The sequence below is a fragment of the Neofelis nebulosa genome, chromosome 9 (genome assembly GCF_028018385.1).
Source record: "Neofelis nebulosa isolate mNeoNeb1 chromosome 9, mNeoNeb1.pri, whole genome shotgun sequence".
Lineage (NCBI taxonomy): Eukaryota > Metazoa > Chordata > Mammalia > Carnivora > Felidae > Neofelis > Neofelis nebulosa.
Genome location: NC_080790.1, coordinates 125,313,156 through 125,324,635, shown reverse-complemented (window position 1 = coordinate 125,324,635; position 11,480 = coordinate 125,313,156). Strand labels below are relative to the sequence as shown.

General features: G+C 48.0%; 1 protein-coding gene across 1 annotated transcript in view; it reads left to right on the top strand.

Moving 5' to 3' along the window:
• Positions 1-6,352: 6,352 nt before the first annotated feature.
• The window catches only part of JPH2 (junctophilin 2), a 69,915-nt gene continuing 64,787 nt past the window's right edge, over positions 6,353-11,480 (top strand). The window contains exon 1 of the mRNA XM_058685697.1: positions 6,353-7,523. Within this exon, the coding sequence (XP_058541680.1) occupies positions 7,145-7,523 (379 nt within the window). The 5' untranslated portion in view covers positions 6,353-7,144. The remainder of the gene's footprint in view (positions 7,524-11,480) is intronic.

Here is an 11,480-nt window from a genome sequence, read left to right as displayed (position 1 = left end):
CACATATATATGTTTTGATTTTTTTTAATGCCTGTTTTTTTTGTTTGTTTTTTTGAGAGAGAGCAGGGGAGGGGCAGAGAGAGAGGGAGACAGAATCTAAAGCAGGCTCTAGGCTCTGAGCTATCAGCACAGAGCCAGATGCAGGGCTCAAACTCAGGCATGGGAGATCATGACCTGAGCCGAAGTCAGACGCTCAACTGACTGAGCCACCCAGGTGCCCCCCACATAACTTAACATTTTAATTCAAACCATCCTAAGCATTCCCATCAGATTTAGTGAGACTCTGTCCAGCCATTTTAACATCACGTTAACAGAAAGTTTGTTTCATTTTTATGTAGATTATGAAACAAGTTTTCTTCTTTACTAAAACATCCCACTGACTGGAATTGGTTCAAGAATGTGAGGTCTGGGTTTCACACATATGTGATTGGTACTTGTGTGAGGTGGGAAGGGTACTGCCTGGAAAAGCCCTGAACATAAGTAGTGGGAGATCTCTGCTCGTTCCTAGTTTAGCATGAGTTTAGTGACATCTAAAGGCTATGGTTCAAGCAAGGGAGCACGATACCTTGCCATCATAGCCCTGGAAGCGGAGAGATTTCTTAATAATGATAAGCCGAAAGAATGCTGTTCCACATCCCTAAGGCAGCAGTTGTGAAACCTTTGGGTCTTATGACTCATTTACAAATTAAGGATGCCAAAGAGATTTTGTTCATGTGGGTTATACTTAAAGATATTTACCATGTCAGAAATTCAAACTAAGAAATTAAAAATAAAATAATGTATTACTCGATTTAGAAGTAGTGGTTTTATTACACGTTAACATTTTTAGTTGAAAAATTAACAAAATATCTTAGAAGAGTGGCAGTGTTTTACATTTTTGCAAATTTCATGTTCGGCTCAACAGAAGACAGCTAGTCTCCTATCTGCTTCTGCATTCAGCCTCTTGTGAACATTGCATGTTGTGTGACCTCTAAAAAATTCTGTACTACACTTTTGGGGGAATGGGCATGAAAAAGGCGGTTAACATGTTAATCTGAAAGTAGTTTTGACCTCACAGACCTCCTGGAAGAGTAGATCCCTAGACCATACTTTGAGAACCACTAATTGAGGCCATTATAGTTTCTGTTGTAAAGGTGTCTACCACCCACCCCCTCACCTCCACGACCCGTGTCTTGCTTTACCTTCTGTACTGGCGAGAGTGGAGCAAATCGGGCTTAGCGTGTTACTTGAATAAAGATGGTTCCTCATCTTTAAGTCTCAAGGCCTTTTTAGTTTGCTTTTCAATCGGGTGACCTGGTTGTTTACTTAATTCTGTATGCTAACAGAACAGTCACCAGGGAACGAAGAAAGATGCACCTTCCTTTCACAGTTGTCATGAGGAGTGGTGTCAGGACAAAGTTCCAGTGGCTGAGTAACCTGTTAAAGAAATCCAAACTTGGACGAAGGCTAAGCATTCCAGATTCATGGGAATCAATTTTAAGTATTTACACCTCGGTCAAAATCTTCTCAAAATATGAATCTTGAGGCTAAAAATTACTCTGCTTAGACCCAGTTGGGCCAGCTTTCACATGAGTGTCTCACATTGGAACACTTGACCTTCTGCAAGTGCAGTTTACTGAAGCAATCTTTCTTGAATGCACCCAGATCGTGGATTGGGGAATTTTACTCTAATGTTTTCAAAAGTAGCATCCTGACAATGTGCCTTTAATAACAGAACATTCATTCATCCCATTTATTCGGCAAATATTCCTAGAGTGCCTACAGCATCAGGCACGTGATACTAAATGCTGGGAGCAGAACTACACCCTTGCCCTCAGTGGAGAGAAGAGGATTCCGAGATCATAAGGGCTTGGGGAGGGGGCAGGGTGGTCAGAGAAGCTCCTGTGATGAGGTGGGTGACATTTGAGCTGAGACCTGAAGAAAGTGAGGGAGTGAGCCTCGTGGATATTTGGGGGAAGGGCATTCCTGACGAACAGCAAAGATGACAAGGAGGCTTGAGGCAGGCAAGGTCACAGAAGCATGGGGCAGGGGCATATCACAGAGGGCCTCGCAGGCCATTTTAAAGGCTGTGACTCCTGAACGAGGTGAGGAGCCATCGGGTGGTTTGGAGGAGAGGTGAGGAGAGGCGAGAGGAGTTTGGAGGAGAGGTATCAGACTGGCCTTTACAGAGGGCACTGGCTGCTCTGTGTGGACCCAGGGGAGCAGGGCAAGAGGAGGCAAGGAGGCAGGAGGCTACTGCAGTAAATCAGGCAATGGCTTTCGGTGGCTTGGACACTTGGCAGTGCAGAGGAAAAGGTGTATTCTGGAAGTATGGTGGAGGTAGAGCTGAGGGGATTTGTCAGTGGATTGGATACAGGGTGTGAGAGAAAGACTGGAATTAAGGACTCAGAAGCTGGGAGTTGGCCCGAGGAGCAGATACGGGAGAGGTCAGGAGTCTGATTTTGCTCCTGTCTTCCGAGGTGCTTATGAGACACCCTGTGGCCATGTTGAGTTGGTGGTGGACCTACGACTAGAGATCAGCAGAGAGGCAGGCGTAGGCTGGAGACACAAATTTAGGAGTCGTTAGCCTATGGACATTTAAAGCTCAGACTGGAGGAGACCGCCTAGGAAGTGAACGTAGATGAAGAACCAGACAGAGGACCAAGCTCTGGGACATTCCCACGGTAGAGAAGTCGGCAGAATGAAAAGGAACTAGCCAAAGACTAAGTAGGAGCAGCCAGTGAGGCAGGAGCAGAACAGAGAGAGCAGGCCTATCAGCCAGGTGAAAAAGCATTTAACTAAGAAGAGAGTTGTAAGCTGCCAAGTGGTGCAGAGAAGGAAAGGTGAGCACCTACAATGTGCAGGCGCTGGGCAGACACGGATGGGCCCGAGTGCCGGGCACTTAGTACGGGGTTCGTGCTTTTTTTTTTTTTTTTTTTGAAATGAAGCTAATCCTTCAAACAACTTACTTTGGAGGAAGAGCCCGAATGTGCGAAGGCACCTAACCCAGCCAGCAACCTTGTCTGGGGAGGCGGGGCTTCTGCAGCTGAGAAGTACTCCAGTGGATTTCTGGTGCAGATCCTCTCTCTCTCTTCTGGATTTTCAGGTCCCTCCCCTCCAGGCTCTCTAGGAAGCAGTCCCACCTGCGAAGTGAGAAGGAAACAGGAAGCGAATGATTACCCTCTCTGATCAAAGAACAGAACCACGGAGCACGGAAAGACCTGGGGAAAAGCAAGAATGGGACAGCTACCTTTAAAAGCAGTTTAGAATTCATTCCAAGTTTAGTAAATTCCCTTCTGTCTGAGGAACTTGGTTTTCCTGATGACAATCTGTTGACAGACACAGATGGCCTCAAGAGGTCGCCCTTTCCCTGAAATGCATTTGGCTTAAAGGGAGGGGCAAAAACGTGAGAAGTTCGACACTAATCACCTAAGGCCAATACCAAACTGGGCAAAAAATTTCCTTAAACTTTTAAGAAATCAAAGTGTCCCTTTACCAATAACATGGTTTATCAATTTAAAAAGTGACAAACCACAGGACAAGGTTGAGTAAACATGGACTGTGTAGAGTAAGGAGTGCCTCCGTGTCAAGGGGTTTGGTATTTAGGCAGTGACTCTCTTAAGTCATTGGTGACTATCTTATTAAGCATTGTATTTGAAGAGCAACTTATCATGTGAGGATAATTTTTAATTAGCTAACGTTTATTAGGTGTTAGTGTGTTCTAAGCCTTTTTATTTTTATTTTTATTTATTTTTTTATTTATTTTTGGGACAGAGAGAGACATAGCATGAACGGGGGAGGGGCAGAGAGAGAGGGAGACACAGAATCGGAAACAGGCTCCAGGCTCTGAGCCATCAGCCCAGAGCCTGACGCGGGGCTCGAACTCACGGACCGCGAGATCGTGACCTGGCTGAAGTCGGACGCTTAACCGACTGCGCCACCCAGGCGCCCCTCTAAGCCTTTTTAGATACCAACCTACATAATCCTCACCCAACCAAAGAAGGAAGATACTGTTATCCTGAATACTAATAATCCTTTGAGACAGGTACTTTTACAGTTGAAGGGTTTGTGGCTTAGGGAAATTAACAATTGGTCCAAGGTCACACCTTGTGAGGGGCAGAACTGGGATTTGAACACAAATCCACAACTACCTACCGTATACTTATCCAGTACCTATAGGGTACTGGATTCATGAATGTGTAAATGCTATTAAGAAAGAGTTTCTTAATTTAAAAACATACAGTGATTCTTTTTTGTTGTTGTTTATTTATTTATTTTGAGAGTGAGAGCACACATGCATGTGGGGAAGGGGCAGGGAGAGAGGAGAGTGAGAATCCCAAGCAGGCTCCACACCATCAGCAATGGAGCCCGATGAAGAGCTTGAACTCAGAAACCGTGAGATCATGACCTGAGCTGAAGTCAGATGCTTAACCAACTGAGCCACCCAGGTGCCTCCATACAGTGGTTCTTAACCAGAAATGAGTCAGATCCGTCTGAGAAGTTTTATTTTTTTTTTTTATTTAATGCTTATTTATTTTTGAGAGAGAGCCCAAGCAGGGGAGGGGCAGAGAGAGAGAGAGAGACAGAATCTAAAGCAGGCTCCAGGCTCTGAGCTGTCAGCACAGAGACCGACGTGGGGCTCAAACTCAAAAAAGGCAAGATCATGACCTGAGCCGAAGTTGGACGCTTAACTGACTGATAAGGGTTTATCTGAGGAGTTTTAAAAAGAATAAAACTACCTGAGGTTTTTCCCGGAACAATCTATCATTGATTTGGGGTTGGGGGAGAGGGCTCTGGAATCTGTTTATGTTTTTAAGTTCAACAGGAGTTGAATTTAAATCTTAAGTGTACCCACCCTTGGTAGGGAACCACCATAGGGAGCTGCACGGATGAACAGTGGCTAAATTTATCAGGTGGAACAGCACAGTAGGACACGGCAGCCCCCCAGTCTTAGAACAGGATTATGGTGATTTGCCTAGTGTTTAACTACAAAGAGTATTAACTTGAGCAATTCAAACCCCTCTAACTTCCACTGTGAGCGGTTCTCCCCTCTCCCCTTGAGAGCAGAGTTGGGAAGAAACCTGTGATTCTCCAGTGACCTTGGTGATAAGTGGCAAAAACAGAGCTCTCTTGGGCCGGCAGCGAGGCATTCTTAAAATCTGTCAGTCGAATCCATTCACTGGCTGGATGGTGAGTCAAACACCTAGACGATGCAGTCTTTACCTACTGCTACTTGCTGCCCGTCAGCTCGGCAAGCTGCCGGTGTTGGTGAGCTCAGAGGCTGGGTGTTTCTGCCTGGGGATGAAACGTGGGCCCAGATGGGGCTCTTTAACAGCGAAGGAACCAGTAAGAACTGGAGTCAGCTGGGATGAAGGGAGACATCATGTTCTGTCCAATTCTGAAACAAGGACAAATCTTCCGCAGTGACTTCAAGTGGCCTGAGTCATCGTGGGATTTGGAGTATGTCAGATAAGTTTGAAGTCAGATAATAGTCCAGTAGTTCTCAAATGCCTTCTGGGCTTCCTTTTTAAGTGATTTCTATCCTCCCCCCTCTCCATATCTCTACATCTCCCCACCCCCACCCCCCGCCCACTTCCTGTTCTTGGTGTCTCCTACCTTTCCCAGAATTACTCTATACTCCTGTTAACCCTGGGCTCAGTTGGGATTTCCAATCATTAGTCCTGGCCACAGCTTCATGTCATGGAGATTTATTTGTCCCTTTCACTGGAGTTTGGTGGGAACCTGAGTGCTAGGAATCCACGCAGGCCCTTTGCTCCTGACTCTGCCCCAAGAGCTTTCTGAAGTCTGGCCTCAAAGGCCCTGAGGACACCAGAGAAAGAAAGCTTGGAAAGGGGATATTTTTAAAAAATCATGATCTTTGAGTACCGCTAAGACAACCTAATTCCAAATAACCAGCAACCCTGTGTCTCAGAGATAAAGACAGTTTCCTCGCCCCTCAGAGAAGAGAGAAAGGGAGCCATCGGTGCCTTTTCTGGGCTCTTTGCCAGGTGTTCCCAGGGGTGCAGAGGGGGACTGGGGGTTGTGCGTGAGCCCTGGACTCAGATTTGCTCTATCTTCCAGAATCTGTTTCCAGAACCTCACTTCTCTTCCCGAGTTCCCTCCTCTGCTTTCAAAAGCATATGTGAACCATGCCCGTTCCTTTCTCTTTAGGTCACCAGATTCCTTTATGGGGCTGGCAGCGTGGATAGCCCCGGGTCCTGTTAGGGCATGTGAGTGGTGGTGGGGCTGAGATTTGCCAATCGCTCTGCTCTGGGGGATTTTAAGTGTTCCAGGACTGGGTGTTCCTCTAGTCCTCCTTTCCCCTCCCTTCCCCGATCCCTCTGCCTGTTCTCTTTCTGCAGACTCCGGCCAGCCAGGGACGCTGGAGGTGGAAGGGAGCTCATACCCAGGGGAAGAAAAGCCACCAAACTGTCCCAGCTGCCTACACTTAGTTCTCCGCTGCCCTTCCTTGCCCCTCCAGCCTCTCGGCTGGGTCTGGAGCACTAGCCCAATTTGAAACACCCCTCCCGCTTCGAAGGAGGCTGGGCTGGCCAGGGGGTTATTTTGGGAGCAGCCTCAGAGATCCAATGGCCTTGTTAGGGCAACACTGACCTTTCCGTCCCAGGAGGAGGGCAGGATTGGAGAGGGGCGGGGCAGCGGCTGGGAGATGGACAGCCCCGCACACCCACTGGGTGGAGAAGGGGGCCAGCCGGCTGCAGGAATTCAGCCTCGGGCTGGGGGCTGTCACCAAGGAGGAATTTCTCCACTTTGAAACAGACTGGGGACCCCTCCACCCCACCCCTTTCACTGTGCTTCTTAAAGGGATCACACCGTTTTTCCTTTGACTCCAGGGAAGCCAGACTTGGGACGCTCTATGGAGACTTTGAATCTTGCCCTCCTGCTTCCTTCCCAACTGGCAGCCTTCCTCTGGCTGGTTGAGTGGGGGCCTCCCAGGCATGGCACTGACCAGCCGACCCAGTGCTGATTTGGCTCCTGGGCTCATTCAGTCTCTGGTGGCATCTTGCTTTCCCCCTCCTGGGGCACAGTGGTGAGTCAGGGGCGTCCAGCCCTGAGTGTGCTTGGAGAGTGTCGCTGGCACCACCCCCCCCATCACCCTCTCTCTCCCACGCTGGAGGACGGTGAGGTTGTCAGGGGCTACGATGAGATGAGTGGGGGCCGCTTTGACTTTGATGATGGCGGGGCGTACTGTGGGGGCTGGGAGGGGGGAAAGGCCCATGGACATGGACTGTGCACCGGCCCCAAGGGCCAGGGCGAATACTCGGGCTCCTGGAACTTTGGTTTCGAAGTGGCGGGCGTCTACACCTGGCCCAGTGGGAACACCTTCGAGGGATACTGGAGCCAGGGCAAACGGCATGGGCTGGGCATAGAGACCAAGGGACGCTGGCTCTACAAGGGCGAGTGGACACACGGCTTCAAGGGACGCTACGGAACCCGACAGAGCAGCAGCAGCGGTGCCAAGTATGAGGGCACTTGGAACAATGGCCTGCAGGATGGCTACGGCACGGAGACCTATGCAGATGGAGGTGAGCCCGGCCTGGGGCCCCGCAGAGGGGGCCGATGAGTGAGGGAGACTGGTGGAGGGTGGGAAGAAGGAGGGGCGATATGACACAGAATCAGAGGAGCCAGGACGCTATTTGCTGTGTGGCACCGGGCAAGCTGCCCTACCTCTCTCAGAATCCATTTCCTTGTCAGTAAAGGTGGGGCCAATGACAGGGCCATTGAGAGGACTGGCAGTGGTGTTTAGGACAAGACCTGCTGTATAAATACACACTCAACACACATTCAGTAAAACCTAACTACTACTGTTTGCATGCTAGGCTTACAAACAGCCATGGAATATACTCTGGCTTGTGCTCTAGAAGAATTTGGGTCTAATCTCAACTTTGCCATGAAAGTTATTTTCAAGCAATAGATCATGAAGTGTTCATTCATTCACCCATCCATCTACCCACTTATCCAACCATCCACCCACCCACCCATCTAATCATCCACCCACACATTCATTCATCCATCTATCCATCCTTTCATTTAGTGCATATTTCTGTGGGACCTCCTATTTGCCAGGTATTATGAAAAGAGTTAGATATAAAGAGGAATAAGATACAGCCCAAGGCTTCAAAGATTGGCTTTAAACAAGCCATTATACATGAGTAGGTACAGAGTGCTGTGGCAGAGAAGTTAGATTTGAGGAGGTCAGGGGCTGCTTTAGAAGAGGTGACATCTGAGCTGGATCTTGTTGGGAAAATTGTTTTAGAGAGGGTGTGAGAGCAGGAGAGAACGAGTAAGAAGCTCAAAAGCATGAGCGTGCCCGGTGGGTTAAGGGAATGGAGAGGACTTTTCTGTGGCAAACAGCCGTGGGGAGTGGCAGAGAAGATATCATCACATCATCCACTGGGTACAACTGCATGTATCACTTAGTTGAGCCTCAGTTTCCTCATCCACAAAATCGGTTTTAGAATGTCAGCGCTGCTCAAAATGTGGTCAGTAGACAGTATCAGCATCATCTATCCACCAATTCAAAATTCAAAATCAGGGGCCCCAACTAGACCTTCGGAATCCAAATCCAAATCTTGAGGGCGGGCCTAGGCATTTGCTTTAACAAGCCTGCCTGGAAATTTTCATATACATTAAAATTTAAGAAGCAATGCTTTAGATCAGGCGCTTGCAAATGACAGATAGCGGGCCAAACTGGCCAGCTGCCTGTGTTTGTACAGCTTGTGAGCTAAGGGTGGAATATTTGAAAAAAATCAAAAGAAGAACACTACTTTGTGACATGTGGAAATTGTATGAAAGTCCCTGCATAATATCCTTTTGGCCCACAAAGCCAATACTATTTACTATTCAACTGTTTACAGGAGAATTGGCTGGCTCTTGCTTTAAATGGTCATTTAGTTTCCCCCCAGCTTAGGATAATTCTATGAAGTCTCCGTAACTTGCCCCATGGGGAAGAGGAGCTAACACAGATACCTCAGAACTATATATTTTGGCATCTGTCAGATGCATGCGTAGTTATATTATATCACTATGACAGAGGGTGAGCAGTGGACAGTCCCAGAGTGGGTTTGGGGAGGGGGCAGGAAGGGGCATGAGCCAGCCCAGAGCAGAAGTTGTGCTCAAGCTGAGGCTAGTGGGCATACACAGAGGGGCCTCACGTACAGGATGGGCTCCTGACTGGGCTGCCCATTGGTGAGCCCATGGTGAGGACCCACCCTCAAATGCATCTGCATGTTAATGAGGTTGTATCCCTGGAGTTTCTGTGGGTGCAGTGGCAGCTACACAGCACTGGCTGGAATTGGACAGCGCTGAGGACAATTTCTGGCTCCACGCTTCCTAATTTGGTGACCATCAGCCGTTTGCTGAATGTCTGCAATTCGGTGCAATTGAATTCACTGGATGTTTATGCTGGACACTGCGCTGAGCACTGGGGACAAGTAGAGAGCAGGCCTCAGCTTCTCTGGCTACAACAGGGAGATGATCCTTGAGTGCTTGCTGGGTGTCAGATACCCATGCAGAGTGGTGCACAGGGTGCCAAATGTTCCTTCCCTAAAGTGTCTTAAAGGGGGAAACCTATTCATTCATGCATGCATTCATTCATTCATGCAACCAATATTATGGGGCACCAACCAGGTGTCAGGCTCCATCCTACAGCAAGTTCCAGGAGCCAGGGCAGTGGGCAAGCAAAGTTATGAAACAAATAGCAGAGAAGGAAGAGGGTGACTTTTTGGATGGTGTAGCCTGGGAAGCAAGATGGGAGGACTAGGGAGAGAGTAACGACTTCCAGGCAGAAGGAATGATGGTCACAAAGGCCCTGAGGCAAGACTGGACTTGGCATGCTTGAGGAACAGCAAGAGTGCCAGGGTGGCAGGAGTAGAGTGGAGGGGGACAGGCAGGGGTTGACGTTGGAGCTGAAGGTGTGAGCCAGATCACGTAGGCATTGCAGGGCCCAGGGCTTGATTCTGGGTGTGCACAGGAGCTCTTCAGGCTAGGTAACTGGAAGGCCTGTTCCTCTGGTTTGTCAGAGGCCCAGACTCTTCTTCCGAATGAGACAGTCCCACATCCAGCGGCCCTGGAAACCTCAGATCTCTCCCAGGCCACACACGAGGTGCAACTCTCCAAAATTAGATGTGGCCACTGCTTCGGAAAATCTCCTTAATCAACCTGTCATCAGTTCCCCGAGGGTTTGTTAAGGACCTGCCATTTGCCCCATCCTGGGTAGTGCTGAAGAGAATGTGGACAAATAAGATCCTGTGATTAGAAATGGCTGGGAGTCAGGCAGCCCTGGGTTATTATTGTGGCTCTATCCTATTATTTAATCTCTTGGAGCCTTAGTTTCCTCACCAATAAAATGGACTATGCTAATCTCTCATAAGATTTCTCATGAGATAAACAGGTACTCAATAAATGGTTGTTGCTATAATTACTATTCACTTTCATTAACTCATTCAATAAATATGCATTGAGTGATTATTATGAAGCTAGCTCTAACTGTTAAAAACTGAGAACAAACTGAGGGTTGATGGGGGGTGGGAGGGAGGGGAGGGTGGGTGATGGGTATTGAGGAGGGCACCTTTTGGGATGAGCACTGGGTGTTGTATGGAAACCAATTTGACAATAAATTTCATATATTAAAAAATAAATAAATAAATAAATAAATAAATAAATAAATAAATAAAATGAAGCTAGCTCTATACTATACTGGTGGTGGGAGGGAGGAGTATAGACATGAACAGGATGGGCAAGGTCCCTATCTTCTAGAGAATCTAACAAGAAATTGTACTATAGTGTGTTAGGTACTAGGCAGGAAAGTACTGGGAACTAAGGGAGGAAGAGGTGGGCAACTAATCAGACTGAGGCATTCAGGAAGGCTTCCTGGAGTAAGTGGCAAGCCGGGCTCTGAAGTATGGAGTGAGCCAGGTGACAAGGGTGGGAGATGAGTGCTCCAGGTGGAGAGAACAGTGCACGCAGGTCAGGAGGTCCAGAACTTACTGCCATCCAGGAAATAAAGCTGAAAGTTGCATCTCATCCCCAGTTTTCGGAAGGACTGATCAAAGGGACAATATGTTCCATTTCCTCCAGTCCCCACCTTGCCTTGCGGTCAAATGTCGCAGGTGACTGCCTCCTCTAAACTAAAGGAGGGGCACCTGGGTAGCTCAGTTGGCTAAGTGTCTGACTCTTGATTTCAGCTCAGGTCATGATATCATGGTTCATGAGTTCGAGCCCCACATCGGGCCCTGCACTGAGCATGGAGCCTGCTTGAGATTCTCTCCCTCCCTCTCTCTCTCTCTGCCTCTCCCCTGCTCGCTTGCTCTCTCTCTCAAAATAAATAAAATAAACATTCATAAAATTTATAAAAATAAACAAACCAAAGGAAACAGCAGTTTTCCAAACTGGAGGTATTGACCCATTAATAGGCAGTAAAATCAATTTAGTGGGTCATGACCTGCATTTTTAGAAATGAAAGAACAGAACAGAAAAATCAG